Source organism: Peromyscus californicus, unplaced genomic scaffold, assembly GCF_007827085.1.
Source record: "Peromyscus californicus insignis strain IS unplaced genomic scaffold, ASM782708v3 Scaffold_7__1_contigs__length_154581171, whole genome shotgun sequence".
In the NCBI taxonomy this organism is placed as follows: Eukaryota; Metazoa; Chordata; class Mammalia; order Rodentia; family Cricetidae; genus Peromyscus; species Peromyscus californicus.
Window position 1 is genome coordinate 106,911,027 of NW_026294595.1, and position 18,172 is coordinate 106,929,198.

Consider the following 18,172-nt stretch of genomic DNA (forward strand, 5'->3'; position numbering starts at 1 on the left):
TCTTTTGATGTGCAAGACAGAGCATTCATATACATAAAACACATGAATAAATAAATCTTTAAAAAAATGTCTATCAATTCTTTGGGGGAATATATGGGAAGATAACATTGCTTAAGTACTGTAAAGTACTGCTGCTGTATAGTGGTCCTGAAGTCGTAAAAAGTGCAAGGAGCTACTTTCCCTCCTAACATTTAGTGAGAACTGTTTCCTCCTACTCTTGTCAATCACCAGCAGAGAGGTGAGAAGTATGGAGGATGAGGAAGAGAATGGGCAATCTGTGGCACGGGGAATGTGCCAGGCTCACAGGATCAGACAGTCAAATAAAAAGGGTGTAGAGAGCTGGGTGGTGGTGGCTTACTCCTTCAACCCCAGCACTCAGAAGGCAGAGGCCAGCCTGGTCTACATAGCTAGTTCCAGGACATCCAGGGCTGCACAGAGAAAACCTGTCTTGAAAACAAACAAACAAACAAAAATACACCGAGAAGAGAACAAAATGTTTAAAGCCACACACAGCTTAATCCTGACACCTTGAAGACTTAAAAAAAACAACAAAAAAGAGCAATCTCAGGTAGCATGGCCAACACCCCAGCCACAGAAAACATGCAACTGAGGCAGGAGTAGCTCAGGCCTCAGGAGGAGCTGGGTCAAATGACCTCTGTCCCACCCAAGTCAGAACATGCCTGCATGGCCAGGGTGCACACCCACTCCTGCAACATTCATCAGGGACATGCTATCCACCAGGCTTCTGTCTCCTTTCCAGAGCTCAGGTAATAATGACAGCTCATGGAACCGGCAGGGGCAGGCACTACCTTGCATAACACTCAACAACATGCTTATTATTTTACATCAGAGGGAATGGTCTTTGAGAAGCTGAGCAGCCTGGCCAAAGTTCCATGAATGTAAGTGGGACAAAGAGACCCAGGCCACTAAGTCTATAGCCCCAGTGAGGCTGATTAGAAATGATGTCTTTCGAGGTCATTTCCCTCCAGGTTTGCACTGGCCTCTCATTTCAATGTACTATTTAAAATGCTTCCTTAGTGAAGTAGGCAGTAAACTTTACTTGTGGGGAAAACTCCACAACCAGCTATTACGTGCTGCTTGGCATGGCAGAACACAAAGGGCCTAATGTCACCGACAAAGTAGTTCTGGTGACACACTCACCCTGAATCATCCCTGTCTCTGGCCCCATCTCCCAGTTCACAACAAATAAGAGACTGTGCAGCAGATTAAACAGCATCATGAGAACACAACCAGACAAACTGGGATCACAAGTCGATGAGACACTTGGTCTGGACTCTAAAAAGATGATATTGGGAGGTAAGAGACCAGAGACGTAGCAAGTAAAGCAATATGAGCTTAATTGGACCAGGCTTAGAGAGGCTTGGGGAACAGCTATAACACATATTTTAGGGACAACTGGGGAAATTAAATGTGGGCTGCATATTAGATGATATGACAGAATAATTATTTTCTCGTTGATAAATGGTGTTATGGTTACTCAGAGACTATCATCCCTATGACAGTTTAGGGTGGGCCATCATGCTATCTGCAATCTTATTTTCAACTGGTTCACAAAAACTAAAACAAACACAAGACCCCTCAGGGGTGAAGAAACTCGGGAAAACTTTCAACCTCCCTAGATAAATAACCACTATGCACTCCAACAATATGTATGTTCAAGGTCCCCAGATGCAAGACCCAGAAGTGTACTGCCCTTAGTGAGTCTCAGACACACACACCCTGGCCACAAGAAGCTAATAAAACAGAAGGCAGGAGACTTTCTCCTACGGACAGTGGCTAAACCAGAACTTAACCAGATCCAGTGGCTCTCAGCAAAGGAATCTCCTTTGTGCCTAAGTAGGTTTGTGCCTGACCACAAGGGGCCCCTTTGGTAGTCCCTACCTACCTATACTCTTACACTACTGGGGGATGACGGAGTGAGCAGGCTTGAGGAATCCTCTAAAGCAGTGGGGTTCTCTCTCCCCTAGCCACAGCCGTGAGAAGAATCAGTAAGGCAGGGAAGCATGGGGCTTCAGAGAAGCTCTCTCCACACTAACTCAGGGTGTTTGTGCAGAGGTGGGGGCCTCTAGACACACAACTGCAGGCTGGCTGGCTGTGGGTTAGGAAGACTCTGAGTAACCCTATCCCCGTGACAGGGAGATTTAAAAGGGTTGGCAGCAGCTCTTAGAACAAGCTCAGGGACAACTAACACTGACAAACCAACCAACCAGAGCGAGACCTCTTCAGTCTCCATCACGAGAGCGAAGCAATGAAGATCATGACAGCAGAGTCCAAGGGAAAAGCCAGGCAAGGGAGGAGAGGGAGAGGGAGAGGCATTCTGCAAATCACCTCACCCAACAGACAGACGTTCTAGGGGGCAAAACAGCCACTTAAATCCCACAGGTGAGGGTGGGACTCACAACCCCCAGGGGAAAAGATGGTGGTCCCCAAAGGCACGGAAGACATTCTTAGGCAGCAAAGTAGGGAAGGCAGACCTACAGCAGCACTGTACCACATTCCCTACAGCCCGGAGAGCGCGTCACCGCGGGGACAGCAGACACCCCTAGGAGGGCAGACCTACAGCAGCACTGTACCACATTCCCTACAGCCCAGAGAGTGTGTCACCGCGGGGACAGCAGGCACCCCTAGGAGGCTGCTACCCTGTGCTTAGCTTCAGGTCTGAGAAGGGACCCATCTGTTTCATCATCTTTGTTTCACAAAGATCAATTTTAGCTTCTTTCATTTTTGGACACAGGACCTCGCTATGCAGTACCGGCTGCCCTAGAATTCAATATACAGACCAGGTTGGCCTCAAGCTCAAAGTGATCCACCTGCCTCTGCCTCCTGAGAGCTAGGATTAACAGCGTGCATCACCTTTCCTGAATTCTATTTTATGAACAAGATAAAGATAGGTTTTCAAGGCGGCAGAAAGGGAGTAGGACCTAACCACAGACGACTACTCTTCACTGCTCTCTAGCTTCTGTAGAATAAAAGGCCCACCCCTCAGAGGCAGGGCCCATATACCCTAGCTGCCCAGGGATGGAAGCCCGGGTACCAACGAATGGCAGGAAAACACACATACACACAGAACCTATGACCAACACAGATAACCACCAGAGTTGGGAAATTCTGAGAATCTGCCAAGAAACCACAAAAGTTTCACATGAAAAACTTCTGCTACGGGAAGCCCAAACAATGACTAGTAAACCAAAGCACAGACCGCCTGCAATCTCTAGACATGGTGATGGGAACAGCCTAGCTCTTGGCTCCATCCTCCAACGTCCACTTTTGCATCTCCTTTGTGTGAACTGCTTTATTTGATCTTATTTTAAACAGGAATTTTAAAATGTCTCCTCAGATAATAATTCTCAGCACTGGTGATGTTCCACATTGCTATCTAACAGAACCAAAAGGATGCCCATCTCAGTTACACTCTACAACTGCCCAAAATAAACTGCAAAAATATACTAGATGATTAAGACAAAGGCAAACACTGTCATCCAGGGGCACTGGAGGCAGCTTCCTCTCACCTGCCCACAGGAGGCAGCTGCCTAAGGTCCTAAGGCCGAGAAGGTATGTCCCACTACTTCTCTTTGGTCACATGCTGCAAGCTAAGGCCTTCGGTACAACCCCATCAGTGCAGGGTCCTAGTGCTCAGCCAAGCCCTGGCTTGTGCCTAGTGAGAGGAATCCTGTGCTGGGTCCTAAGTTACTGCTTTTGCTTCCACCTCTGCCAAGATACTCTCTCATCCTCCTGGGCCCAAAACCCAAGTCTCTGGGACTTATCTCTACCATTACCAGCTCCTCAAGTCACAGGCAAGACATCGCCTCCTGTCTTACGGCCCTATACAATGCTCTGGGGTATGGACACCATCATATGCGCATGGTCCTATCTGCTTGGCACCTTGAGTCACTTGTGCCTTCTACACAGATGAGTCACTAGATATCTGTGAGGCTGCCGGTACTTTTCTTCTTTTCAAAGGTCAAGAGTGGATACCACCCAGACCGCAAGAGCCACAGAATCCCGCATCCCAGGCCCGGCATGATACCACAGCAGCCACTCTCCTGGACGGTGTGCACTCATTGCCTGCTTCTTAGATGGGATACCGGCCTCCCGATAAACAACCAAGCATGTGGCCACACCACACATGGCGAAAAGGGGCTTGCTACTCTTCACCCCACAGGGCACATAAAGCCTCATGAGCACACTGAACTCCATGCCTAAGCACCGCTCCTTATTTCCAGTCCCTCTCTAGTTCTTTCTTGGCTGACTGCTATTTCAGGCAAAAAGAGAGGTGAACTGCACTGACCAACATTGTTCTCCATGGGCTGATGCCTGAACAATGGGCACAAAGGGTGCCCTCAAGACCAAAAGCACTCCCTTGAGGTCCACTGGCCGTGTCATCTTACGTAAGTCTGCCCCCAGGTTCGCAATCACCTGCCCTGGCCTCTGGCATATGAGGATGCAGCTCACACAGGCAGATACAGCCACAAGAGAGAGCTTCCATCACCTCTCCATGTCAGCAACTCTAACAACTACAGGTCAAGCCAGCTGTTTAGGAAAAGTATTTCCCCAGAGTGCCTGCCATGCTCTGTGTACAAGGTATAGCCAACAAAAGCTGCTCCACCCAATCCAAACCTGTGGCCAGAGTCTTAAATATAACACAAAAGACCAGTGTCACTACTGCCACATTTAACTCCCTGGCTTGAATGCTTTGTAAAAGGCCTGGGTTCATCTCCTTCCCCAGCACATCAATGACACCCCTGCTCCTCTCTTCTGGGCCCCTGGAGAGAACACCTCCAACCCTTCTGCTCAGTATAGGAGCTGCAGATTGTCTAAGGGGATCTAAGAACCCCAGCTTGCCAGCCGCATGGCCAGGTGCAGACAGCTTCTCTCCAATAGCAGACCTACAAGGGCACTGACATGTGCCTCTCCACTCCACCTATACTGCAACCAGACACCCCAGGTGCCAACTGTCCCCTGGGGAGGGTAGCCCTTGAGAGCCCTGAGGATCGATTCTGGCACATTAGAACACAGGTCACGGCTGCCTGCTACTCGCTGTCCCTCTTGCTGCCGCTTCCCAGCAGGGAAAAGCAAGCCCTATTTGCCCGTCTCCCAATGGATAAAGAGATAGAGCCACAAACTTTACTCTGAGGACAAGCAGCAGAGCCTTGGCAAGTAGGAGGCTATGCTGTGAATAGGGTTCAATATGGAAAAGAGAGGAGAAGCTAGGAGCATTGCCTACTGTATTTCCTGGCTCAGCTCCATACCCAAGTACCGGGGCTATGATGCAAAGATAAATAAGTCAAAGTGCTAGCACCAAGAAGGGCAGTGTGAGAGAGTGGGCAAAGACAGCAGAAAAGCAGGGCCACATTAGAAGATGAATCCAAAGACCATAAAACACAGGTGTAGAAATTCAGGGAGAACAGAGGACTTCAGGAGTCTCGGGAGTGGGGATGAGTGGGATGGAGGATGTGGAGGTGTGCTCCATGGGTGGGCCACTGGGACATGCAGGAGGGTGGGGCTCAGAGGCTCACCTGGAAACCTGGGAAAGGCAGAGAATCAGGGACAAGCTATACACCAGGAAGAATGTGGCCTGGGCAACCCAAGGAGGGGAGCAGTAGAAAGATGGCATGGGCTGGGAGTGCATAGGGTCATAGTGCAAGAGACCACATGGGAACTCAGTCAAAGAGACTGGGTCTGAATTACAGGAGAGGACTAGAAGGCACGCTAAAGACTGGCAGAGCCTTGCCAGCCAACACTGGCAATAAAAAGGCTTTGTTTCCAGCTTGCACAATGGGATAGTTTCCTTCATGAAGAGAAGAAACATGGGGCCAGGGACACCTTGTAAAGGTGGACTGGAGACCAATGGCCACTGGAATACGCTGTAACACCAACTGATCTATCCAATAGTGCTGGGCAAAGGGCCCAGCTCAGTGCCTTGCTGGGATGTGAACGTCCCACAGCACCCCATCTCACCTGCATCCAAATGTTGTCTGCAGCAATGTCGTGATTCCCACGCAGAAGAAAATGGTCCCGATGAGCTGGCTGGTGGCCCATTGGTCATCCCCCACACACATGGCATCAGCCAGCAGAAAGGGCACAGCGATTGTGCCGCTGAAACACGTCAGGTAGTGCTGCTCGAGGAGAGACAAGGGGAAAAGTAAACCTGCCCTTGCTTTTGCTTGATTTGCCCTAGCGTTGCCCCCTGGTGTCTTTAAGACTTACAGCCACGGGAAGGATCTCTAGGTGTACAAGCTATACATCTGATCATGTCCATTCACACTTGTCACTTGCCCTTCCCTATCACCCAGCCGTATTAGGACATCACTGACATGAATTTACTTTGGCACAAAGGAAGCTCTCAACAGAAGCTTAGATAGTTCTCACTAGAGATACCTACTTTTTGTCCTCCCAGACACTTCTCTAACCTGCTAACTGCATTGTGCTGAACCATTCTTGCAGTATTGAAAGAGACCCTAGTTAGGCATACTCTAGGACTTGATTTGATAAGATCTTGTTTTGTTCATGTTTTATAGAGACAGGATCTCATTTTGGAATCCAGGGTGTACTGAAATTCACTATATGGCCCAAGTTGATCTCGAACTCCTAACCTTCCAGTTTCAGCTTTCTGATAATCAGAGATAAGAGGAAGGCACTGAACCCAGTTGATACACTCATATTTTATATCTGCATTCCTAAGATATTAGTCTATGGAGTTCTTTCACTTCTTTTTAGCCCTCTCAGGTCTGGGGATTATACCACACAGTGAGTTCACAGCAGAAGGCATTTTCTACCTTGTTCTGTGGTCTGGTACCACTAGGCAAATATTCACCTATTCCAGTTAGGCAAGGTTCAGGGTACAGGCTACAGGAATCCTTCAGAAAGAACCCCCTAATACTCTTCCTTTTAGGACCCCATCCTTACTCCTGTGGCTCTTGAAGATAGCCCCAGCATTCACAATTCACTTCCCTTTCCCCCTAATTTTCTATTTCTTTATTTCTGTTCTGTGAACTTCTTCCTCTTTTTCATCCCCACAGCTTCCCATTTCTGCCCAAGTGAGAGAAACATACACACTGACTGCAACTCAAATGTGCAGGTATGTGTGTTCTGTCGAAAACTTCTCACAGCAGTGCACAATGTGCTGTGTATTGTTAAGAGCAGGAGGCAAGAGTTGTTACTCCATTTGACTATTCTGGAAACATCTATAATAGAAAGATCTGAAAGGTAGGCTGCGTATATCAGGTCCAGGACACCTGGCCTGAGTGTAGTCTTTCACCAAGCCCACTCAGCCCTCCAGCTGCAGGGTGGGGAGGAAAACACAATCAGGCACCAGTGAGGGCCAAGTAAACATAGGGGTCTGGGCAACAAACTGACTTTCCCAGCACCTGGGAAACCTTAGAGATCACACAAACTTGAGCAAGGAAATACGGAAACACACACCTCAAAACAGTGTTCAAACCCAGAGTAGTCAGAAGCCAGGCAGTGAGGCCAGTGAGGAGAGAACTCCCGCCTGTCCCTTTTCTTAAAAAGCCACTTTCAATCTGTAGGCAGGACAAGAGTACTGAGGACAAGCAGCAAACCTACAGTTGACCTGGCTACTGTCAGCCTTCCCTCCTGCTGGAAGCTACAGCAGATAAGGCTGGAGGCAGCAATTCCCTTCCTTTAAAAGGTAAGACCTTCTCTCAGGTCCTGGCCAACAGGCACTTGCCATGGTCATGGACTGCTAAGGTCAGGGATGGGAGGTCAAAGCTAATGACTGCTTCCTCTGCTCTGCTTTCTTCCCTCTTCTGTCTGCCTCCCTACGGCCGCCTCCTTTTTCCTTCCTCTGTGTTCTGTCTGCTTTCTTCCCTCTTCTGTCTGCCTCCCTACGGCCGCCTCCTTCTTCCTTCCTCTGCTCTGCTTTCTTCCCTCTTCCGTCTGCCTTCCCACGGCCGCCTCCTTCTTCCTTCCTCTGTTCTGCTTTCTTCCCTCTTCCGTCTGCCTTCCTACGGCCGCCTCCTTTTTCCTTCCTCTGTTCTGCTTTCTTCCCTCTTCCGTCTGCCTTCCCACGGCCGCCTCCTTCTTCCTTCCTCTGTGTTCTGTCTGCTTTCTTCCCTCTTCCGTCTGCCTCCCTACGGCCGCCTCCTTCTTCCTTCCTCTGTGTTCTGTCTGCTTTCTTCCCTCTTCCGTCTGCCTCCCTACGGCCGCCTCCTTCTTCCTTCCTCTGTGTTCTGTCTGCTTTCTTCCCTCTTCTGTCTGCCTCCCACGGCCGCCTCCTTCTTCCTTCCTCTGTGCTCTGCTTTCTTCCCTCTTCTGTCTGCCTCCCTACGGCCGCCTCCTTCTTCCTTCCTCTGTGCTCTGCTTTCTTCCCTCTTCTGTCTGCCTTCCCACGGCCGCCTCCTTCTTCCTTCCTCTGTTCTGCTTTCTTCCCTCTTCTGTCTGCCTTCCCACGGCCGCCTCCTTTTTCCTTCCTCTGTGTTCTGTCTGCTTTCTTCCCTCTTCTGTCTGCCTCCCCACGGCCGCCTCCTTCTTCCTTCCTCTGTTCTGCTTTCTTCCCTCTTCCGTCTGCCTCCCCACGGCCGCCTCCTTTTTCCTTCCTCTGCTCTGCTTTCTTCCCTCTTCCGTCTGCCTCCCTACGGCCGCCTCCTTCTTCCTTCCTCTGCTCTGCTTTCTTCCCTCTTCTGTCTGCCTTCCCTACGGCCGCCTCCTTCTTCCTTCCTCTGCTCTGCTTTCTTCCCTCTTCTGTCTGCCTTCCCACGGCCGCCTCCTTTTTCCTTCCTCTGTGTTCTGTCTGCTTTCTTCCCTCTTCCGTCTGCCTCCCCACGGCCGCCTCCTTTTTCCTTCCTCTGCTCTGCTTTCTTCCCTCTTCCGTCTGCCTTCCCACGGCCGCCTCCTTCTTCCTTCCTCTGTGTTCTGTCTGTTTTCTTCCCTCTTCCGTCTGCCTCCCTACGGCCGCCTCCTTCTTCCTTCCTCTGTGTTCTGTCTGCTTTCTTCCCTCTTCCGTCTGCCTCCCCACGGCCGCCTCCTTTTTCCTTCCTCTGCTCTGCTTTCTTCCCTCTTCCGTCTGCCTCCCCACGGCCGCCTCCTTTTTCCTTCCTCTGCTCTGCTTTCTTCCCTCTTCCGTCTGCCTCCCTACGGCCGCCTCCTTCTTCCTTCCTCTGCTCTGCTTTCTTCCCTCTTCCGTCTGCCTCCCTACGGCCGCCTCCTTCTTCCTTCCTATTACATCACTTTTTTTGTTCCCTGAATGTTTCCTTCCGGGTTCTTTTCTTCTTCCTGCTGTTTATGAAATTAATGCTGAAAATTCCTATGCACCATTCTTGGAAAATAATCCATAATAAATCTTAATTAAAGATAAAACTTGGGGACTAGAGAGATGGCTCAGCAATTAAAAGCATCTATTGTTCTCTCAGAAAAAGGGAGTTCAGTTCCCAGAACCCTCGTCAGGCAGTGGGAATCCAACACCTATGGCCTCCGCAGCACCTGCAGTTGCATACATACCCACACATAATACACAGAATAAAAACAAAAAAGGTGGGGGGCACACACCTCTAATCCCAGCATTCGGGATTCAGAGGCATCCTAGTTCAAGGCCAGCCTGGTCTACAGAGTGAGTTCTAGGACACTCAAGGCTACACAAAGAGACCTTGCGACAAAAAGAAAAAGAGAAAAAAGGAATCTCTTGAAAAGCAAGCTGGTAGACATACAAGCATTAGCCCAGAGGTCACACACCCTGGAAGAACCATCTTACCTGCAACCCCAGGAATATGCACAAGTACCAGGGAGGAACATCCTCTATAGTGTAGATCATATCTGACCTCTGGGGATCCAGACTCCCAGTGCTGTCTAGGGTCTCTGCAAGAGAACTCTGCAAGAGTCGAGACGAGAAGAGGAGGGGCTTAGTCACTGCCCAGAATGTTAGCTCTTTTAGCTTAGCACAGCCCTCTACTGCCCCAAACTACATTCCATCTTTTGAGCACTGATGCAGGGTTCAAGTACACTTGCTCAGAGAGCTAGTTCTCAGAACAAGAGCTCTGTCTCCCTTGACATCAACTCATCCCCAAGAGCTCCAAACCTGAGCAGACCTTCTGCCCAAGCTTAAGGACTCAGATTTTGGTTTTGGCTTTATTTAAAAAAAAAAAAAAATGCAGGGTGGGTTGGAAGAGAATTCTGAAGGAGGGAAGAAGGGGATCTGTGATTGGAATGTAAAAATGAATAAAAAAGTTTCTTAATTAGAAAAAAGACCAAAATATTTCTAACATTTTATGTGACAATTTAATAAAGAATTTAAAGTGTTAAGTACTACATGCTTTTGAAGGCCAAGATCAACAAGACAACTAACTCAACCAAGCTGTGTAGTCAGCCAGGACATTAGCTGAACAGAAGGCTCAAGGAAACCCTGTCTCTCTTTCTACACAATCTTCAAACTGCTCTGGTTTCTAAGACTGCAAAGAATTAATTGTATTTCTCAGAATCTGCCATGCGTATCTGTGGTGGTTGGAATGAGATGCCTAGAGACCAAGTATTCAAATGCCCCTAGTCTCAGGCATTGAATACTTGGTCCCTGGTTAGGGGCTGTTTGGGGAGGATTAGGAGGTGTGGCTTTGCTGGAGGAAGTGTGTCCCTGGGGCCAGGCTTGTCTGCTTCCAGTTTGTGGTCCAGATTTAAGCTCTCAGTTGCCTGACTCTGCCAAGCTCCCTGCAGTAGTGGTCATGGAGCCATAAACCCAAAATAAGCCTTGGTTGTGGTATTTTATCACAGTAATTAAAAATTAACGAACACAGTATCTTATTTAAAAAATATTTTGTAACCTAGCAAACAAAGTAATAGGAACCAAAATGAAAATGTTCCACAAAAAAAAAAAAAAGAAAAAAAGAGAGAGATGATATTGTGACCCTGGAGCCCATGTCTGACAGATCCAGCCCACATGCTGCTGGCTCCATGCACTGTCACCCAAATTTCCTTGAAAAGGGGAGCTCTGTCTTGGGGTTAAATCCCTTTCCACAAACATGCTAGAGTTTTGCTTCATCTTCTACAGTTTAAAGGTACAGCTTAATGAAGCTGACATTTGATTCAAATGTTACAGAACGTGCATTTGCCTCTGGTCCAGCAGCGGATGTTGGCAGGATGTGTTAAAATGGTATTGTGTCTTTCCAAAGCTGTAGTCGTAGACATGAGAAAGTGCAACGTCTATGTAAAAGACTAGGAAAAGATTGGTTCAGAAGGCCTGAGCCACTCACACCCTGCCTTGCAAAGAAGGTCTGGCCTTCCTGATACTAGCCCAGGTGCTTTGCTTTTGTTCTTGGGTTTTAAAAATCATAATTATTACTTCTTTTTTCCCCCTCTAAAGCCTTGGGTAAGGTAACATTTATGCTAACAATGTGGTCTACAGCAAGGTCCTTGGGTCACTGTTACCAGCTTGTAGTCTGAGAAGCAAGAATCTAAACTCAGCCACACAGGTGGCCAGCCATACCTAAGAGGTTGGGTTCCTGATAAAACCTTCCATGCCAAAGCTCCGGTGAGCTCCTCTAGTTGGAAACATTTCACAAGTGCCATCCATTGCTGCAGGAGAATTACAACACTGTCTGCCTGCCTGCACTGGGGGAAAGGTGACTGGAAAAATCAGGAATTTTATCCGCAGCTTCTCTCCATAAACAACTGTGAGGATGAGAACTGAATGGAATCTATGAATCATGAAGACGTGGTTGGACCCAATGGCCATTCCTGAAACACTTGTCTACATTGACAGGACTATGGACATACTGGGCTTACCATCCAAGGCAAACTCAACACTGTCACATAGCTTACAAAAAGTGATATATGCTATAGTTTGCCCAGTGACCCCTGAAGGTCCATGTGTTGAAGGCTTCCTCAAGAGTGGCAACATCCTTGCCAGGTGGTGGTGGCACACGCCTTTAATCCCAGCACTTAGGAGGCAGAGGCAGACAGAGGCCAGTCTGGTCTACAGAGTGAGTTCCAGGACTGGCTCCAAAGGTATACAGAGAAACATACATGTGTATATGTGTATATATGCAAATACAAGTATACATCTATACACACATATATACACATACATACACTACATACAAAATGCTTTTGAAAGCCACATTGGTAGTTAAAGTTTTGGATTTCAGACATCTATCTTAGGTATACCTACCTTGTATTTTTATTCCTATTTTTGAAGTGAAAGCTGATGCCCAGAGAGTCATGTCAATTTCCTTAAGAGTCTGAGTCACCTTTGTAGTCAGACTTGACTTTCAGTCCTCAAGCTCTTAACCACTGTTCTCAGGCATTCTGGCGAGGCTTTTAAAAATACCCAGATAATGACTCTTAAGGGCTTTTAACCTTAACTGCTACTAAGACAATTAAAACCTAGTAATTATGACTCTTCCATTACAAAACAAACATGCAGACCACCCCCTAACACACACACACACACACACACACACACACACACACACACACACACACACACACACAGATACATTGCCCCAAACCAGACATCCTGGCCCTACAGAAACACGGGGTCAGGCAGTATCGGGGTGAGCACGGTACCTTCTCTGCGATGCCATTTTCCGTGGTGTAGATTGCCATGAGCTCAGTGTCTTCGTTGTCCTGCTCTCCGCTGGACGTGGCCCCTCCATTGATCACCACCTGGGGAGAAGGGCTAATACTGAGAGGCTGCTTCAACACTTGCCACTGTGCTGTAGGGAAATGTGTTTTTTCCAAAAGGCCTCCCATAATTCTTAGAAGAGCCCTAAAATGCATTTTACATATCACAGCAGCAAAGTTCATTTTCTTAAATGAAACTGATGTGTATAGGCTATTTTAAATAGGGAAATGTGCTATGACCCATAGGGTGGAGCTGGGTGAGCCAGAGCCCACCAGGAAAGACCGAAATGAAACATTCCAAAGAAACCTCTAGCCATAGGCTCCCCAACACCCTCCAGGATAAGGGAGGTGACTGATAAGCCAGTGTTGCAATTCGGGTGACCAGGTTGCTGCTGAGTGGTGGTGTCTAAGCTACTTTAGTTAAGATCACTTCTTCGGGAACCACCAAAGCAACTGCCAGTCTGCTCTAGAAAGAGGAAGTGTTGCCTCGGAAGAGCAGGCCCTGCACCTTGCCTGAGCAGCACAATAGAGTCAATCCTGTTGGTGGAAATGTGGGTGAGCCAACCCCGAAGTTGTGAGCATAGGAGAGCTGTCCCCATTGCTCATATGTCATGCGGTGGCATGGGCAGGAGAGAGATCCTCCCCCACTCCATCGATGCCTGAGGCATAAGAGTGAGAGAGCTGTCCTTGCCTCTCATCAACTGCAGCGCTCAGAAGAGTGGTCCCTATGCCATACCTGGGCAACACAGTAGAGCTGGCCCTGAAGGTGTAGGTACAGGAGAACTGGTCCAGCCCCTTGCTCATCACTGCAAGGGATGAACTAGCAAGGGCCATGCAGGACAGCTCACCTTGGTGGTAAGTACAAGGGAGAGCTGGCGGATTGACCAATCCTGAAACTATACAGGCCCAGAACCAGGGTTATGAGTTGGACCTCCCCAACATCCACACACCATCTGTGATCTGCTGGAGCACGTGGAGGGACCAATCCCGCAGATCCAAAGCTGCAGGATCTCCACGACACAGGGCAACAACAGGGGAACCAAGAGAAGTTCCAGTGAGGGCCTAGTCTTGATGGTGCAGCAGAAACAGAGGCCTCAAACCAGACCAAAGACTTTGCAGTGAACATTTGCAAGTAAAGATATATGGATAAAAGTGGGGGGTTTGGGGAGGGGCAGGCAGGAAGTGTTGTAGTCAGAGGACTATAACTAAGCAGCCTGCTGTGTGTAGCTGTTTGGGACACTGGGAGACCAGCCCATCTTGGGATGGATTCAAAAGAAGTCTAGCCCCATGCTCGCCTCCTTTGGTGAGAAACAGTATGATTTATCTGATTAGAAACAAGAAAACTAAAAGTATTTTCATTCCTTAACCAAATGGTTCCATTCCTAGGGATCTCTCAAGATGCAATACGAAAGAGGCTTTAACCCCAAGAAAGAAACCTGTGTAAGATCAAGCATAAATGAAGTAGGGGCTCACAAGGCCCTACCCTAGGTGAGAAAAATCAGCAGCTGACAGCTGCCAAGAGGGGGAGAGTCAATTTTCTTTAGGGTACAGCCTCTTAGAGGTTGCCTAAGCTCTGGTGGATGGCTCTACACCAATGGTTCTCAACCTGTGGGTCAAGCAACCTTTTCACAGGGGTTGCGTGTCAGATATCTGCATATCAGATATTTACATTACAAGTAATAACAGCAGCAAAATTACAGAAGTAATTATGAAGTAGCAACAAAATAGTATTATGGTTGAGAGTCACCAGAACATGAGGAACTGTACTAAAGGGTCACAGCGTTATGAAGTTTGAGAACCATTTCTCTACATCCATGCACACACGGCAGCATTAACTAGATTGTGCAATATGAAGAAGAGGGAGAATGGGGAGGTTCTGGGAGAACTTCGAGGTGGTCAGGAAGTGGACTATGATCAAGATACATTGTATACTTGTCTGGGCTACACAGGACGCTGTCTAAAGGAAAAAGAGGATGAGGGGGAGGGGAAGAAGGTGGGAGGAGAGGACAGAAACTTTGAAGTTGACATACTGACAATGGAAAAAAAAAATCAAAAAAACTATAATAGCATCAGCACACAAGCCAAAATTTAAAACAGAAGACAATAACGACATATTCCCAAATATTAACAGTGGCTGTTGTTAATCTAAAGGCGATTTTACCTTCCTTTTCCTTTTACATATTTTGGTAGTTTCCTATAGTGAACACAAGTTTTTCTCCAGGAAGGAGTTACTAAAAAGACTAAGGAGCTAAGCAGCAGAGTGAGTATAAAGTTCCTTGGACTGAGGAATTCCAGAGAGATTTCCAATACACTTACTTTTGTAGCTAAGGAAATTGAGCCAGCAAAAAATTAAATTTCTCATTTGAAAGCATGCAGACCCAAGTCCGAGTTTTAAAGTATGCAGAGATCTCAGCACACTCTAATGGAGCAGAATTTTCTTTTATTACTTTAAGCAAAGGTCTGCTTTTAAAAGTATTTCTATCCAGGTACAGTGGTGCATACCTATAATCCTAGCTCTCAAAAGGCTGAGGCAGGAGGATTGTGGATCTGGAGCCAGACTGGACCAGAGCAAGACTCCACCCCCAAAAAACAAAACAAACGACAACAAAAACAGACAAAATTGTAAGCCACACTACAGCTTCTTCTATGAACAACTGGGTTTGTGACATTGGTTGGCCTGCACTGGCTGCAGCAAGATCCATGCTCCCAGCCAGACTCAAGTCTGCACTTGAAGCCACAGCATTCCACCCTGCAGCACAGCTGCACTCAGCCCCTGAGAAGCCCAGGAGAACACACAGGCAATACAAACCTTCCTAACATAACACAAAGGGACTCCATCAGAGAAACCTGAGTCTAGAGCAGAGTAAGCCATGGATAAGGCCGCCCTGCTCCTTGGTAACTGTACGTACCTCTTGGGGAACAAGGGTGTTTTAGAACTGGCTGGACGTGATAGTTACACAACACTGTGAATATATCATATGTCTTTGACAACTTTATTTCAAATTTTATGTTATACAAACTGTACCTCAAGAAAAATTTTTTGAGACAGGGTCTCAAAATGTAGCCCAGGCTAGCCTCCTGACCCTCTCTAGCCTTGGCCCCCTGAGTGCTGGGATTACAGGAAAGTAGCACCACTACAGCCAACCTCAATAAATTTTAAAATCTGACACAGGACCAAAACCAACAGATTTTGGCAAGAGTTCATAATTACAACTGCTCTCCTGATTCTTTCTATCCTTATATATATGACAGATACTCCTTGAACTAAATGAAAGCTCAGATATTTATTTAACAGATCCTAGCTGTGTCCCAGACAAACAAGACTCAACCCTGACACTCTACAGGAGGTCCATCCAGAGTGGGCGCCAGGCGCCAGGCTAGGGAATTCTCAGCCACTCCAGCTACAGCAGAGGGTGGGCAGGTGGGTCAAAGTCAAAAGGCAGCAGCAGGAGCTGAGGTAGGCAGACCCTTCAGCACCTAGTGGTCTGGACAGGATAGTGCCACTGAAGCGTAAAGGTATATATATATATATATATATATATAGACTGATGCTCTGAGGTAAATGCAGGCTTTGTGATGAGCACAACAGGCAGCGCCCAGCTCCGGGCCAGATGCTGGGGCAGAGGATGTCTTGGCATATACATGGCTCTTGATTAGACAACTCGCACCCAAAAGAGGAGAGGGGAAAAAATCCAATGTTAAAATCAGTTCTTCAGAAGTACTGAGGGAGTGGGTTTGAGTGTGTGTGTGTGTGTGTGTGTGTGTGTGTGTGTGTGTGTGTGTGTTTAAGGAACAAAGATAAAATACATTGATAATTGATAATATTTTCACTTCGTGACCTTTCAAACACTATTTTACCAAGGAAAGCGCACAGTCTTAGAATAGTTTTTAAAATTTATAAGATCAGGTTTTGATCTGCACTATTAATATGGCTCTGAGCAGAGTTGAAGCTGAGCTAGATGTGGGCAGTGAGGTGCAGCCATATCAGGAATGCCTTGCAGGGGCAGGGTTGGGAATCCCGGCATATTGGTCTCACGTCACTGAGATGAGAAACACAAAGAAGGACAATTCCCAGAACCCACATACTGGCTCAAAACCCACTGTAACTCCTGTCCAAGGGGATCCAATACCTCTTCTGGCCTCTGCAGGCACTGCATCATACGGTACATAGACACACAGCAGGCAAAGCACCCACACCATACGTATGGGCCATACGTAAAAGAGAGGCTTAGAAGAAGAAGAGCTGGTTGTGGCGCTGACTCAAGGGGCTGCAGCTGGCGATGCTGTTTGCCTTCAGAGTCTGGGAGCTGTGAAAACAGCCCATGATGAGAGATAGGGGATGTACCAGAGACCTAGCTGGCTAAGCTGGCTCTCACAGGCCCCCCCCATCCCCCGCTCATTAATCTATCAGTTACATGCACGAATAGATTATCCATTCCCAAGGGCAGAGCTCTAGTCTCCTCTTCAAAGTCTCACCTCATGCCATCTCTTCATATTTCCTAACAGGGACTGAATTCCAGAATGAGATTTGGAGGAAATAGACCCCACTAAAACCGCAGCAGGCAGCTCTAAGCCGACACCTGTGAGCCTCACTTTGGAGAGAAGATGTGACAATGTGGGGCTCAAGGACTTGGAAGGTGCCAGACAGGCATTAGTCCCCCCTGCCCTCCATCCCTCTATGTGAGGGCTGGGACACAAGCTGCACAGTTTCACTGTGGGGCCAGGGACAGCTGTGTCATTAATGCTAAAGGACAAGTGAGCCACAACTCAACCAGCGACAGGAGCGCCCGGAGGAGCCCCGCGCTGAGGAGTGCCAGAGGCCACGATTCCCAGGGCCTGGGAGCTTCCAGCTGCAGTATCAGCTACTCCACATGGTTTTGCCTGAGTGTGGCCACCGAGTGTCATGGAGAACTGTACAAGACTGTAAGAGCAGAGGCTTTAAGATAAATTCCCAGCATACAATGGGCAAGATGAGCAAGAAATCCCAATGCTAGCTGAGGAGCTATTGGCATTCCAAAACTGCAGGGGCAGAAGAGTCTGTTTTCTTTAATGACATGGCCATGGTAGGTCAACCACACAGGAGGGCAGTCTCAACTCTCAACACAAACTGGACTTGGTGGGAAAAGAAAACAAAAGAGAAGAAATCTCAAGAGTAGGGTAAGAGAGAACGGGAGACGTGGGGGAAAAGGGATGAATGTGTTCAAATTACATCGTATGAAATTCTCAAAGAAAGAAAGAAAGAAGGAAGGAAGAAAGAAGGAAGGAAGGAAAGAAGGAAAGAGAAAGAAAGAAAGAAAGAAAGAAAGAAAGAAAGAAAGAAAGAAAGAAAGAAAGAAAGAAAGAGAAAGAGGAAAGGAAAGGAAAGGAAAAACAAGAAAAGAGGCTTTGCTGCATCAGCCAGCTTCAAGGTAGCTAATGGTGTGTTAGGTCTGAACTACGTCTTTTGAAATGTTGTAATATATGATTCCAATAATATGTTATTCATCCCTCCCACCTGCAATTTGAGAAGTTGGATTACATGTTATTCCTAACAGCACAGTTTTGGAGAGAAAATGAAGACTCTCTCCAGAATACAGTAGGT

At 47.6% G+C, this 18,172-nt stretch overlaps 1 protein-coding gene across 6 annotated transcripts in view; it reads right to left on the bottom strand.

The window, feature by feature from the left end:
- The window catches only part of Slc23a2 (solute carrier family 23 member 2), a 95,713-nt gene that overhangs the window by 33,094 nt on the left and 44,447 nt on the right, over nucleotides 1–18,172 (bottom strand). For all 6 annotated transcript variants that reach the window (XM_052722412.1, XM_052722414.1, XM_052722410.1 and 3 more), the window contains 3 exons: nucleotides 12,535–12,633; nucleotides 9,731–9,847; nucleotides 5,980–6,137 (listed from right to left, as the gene is read on the bottom strand). In XM_052722412.1, coding sequence (XP_052578372.1) covers nucleotides 5,980–6,137; nucleotides 9,731–9,847; nucleotides 12,535–12,633 — 374 coding nt within the window. The remainder of the gene's footprint in view (nucleotides 1–5,979; nucleotides 6,138–9,730; nucleotides 9,848–12,534; nucleotides 12,634–18,172) is intronic.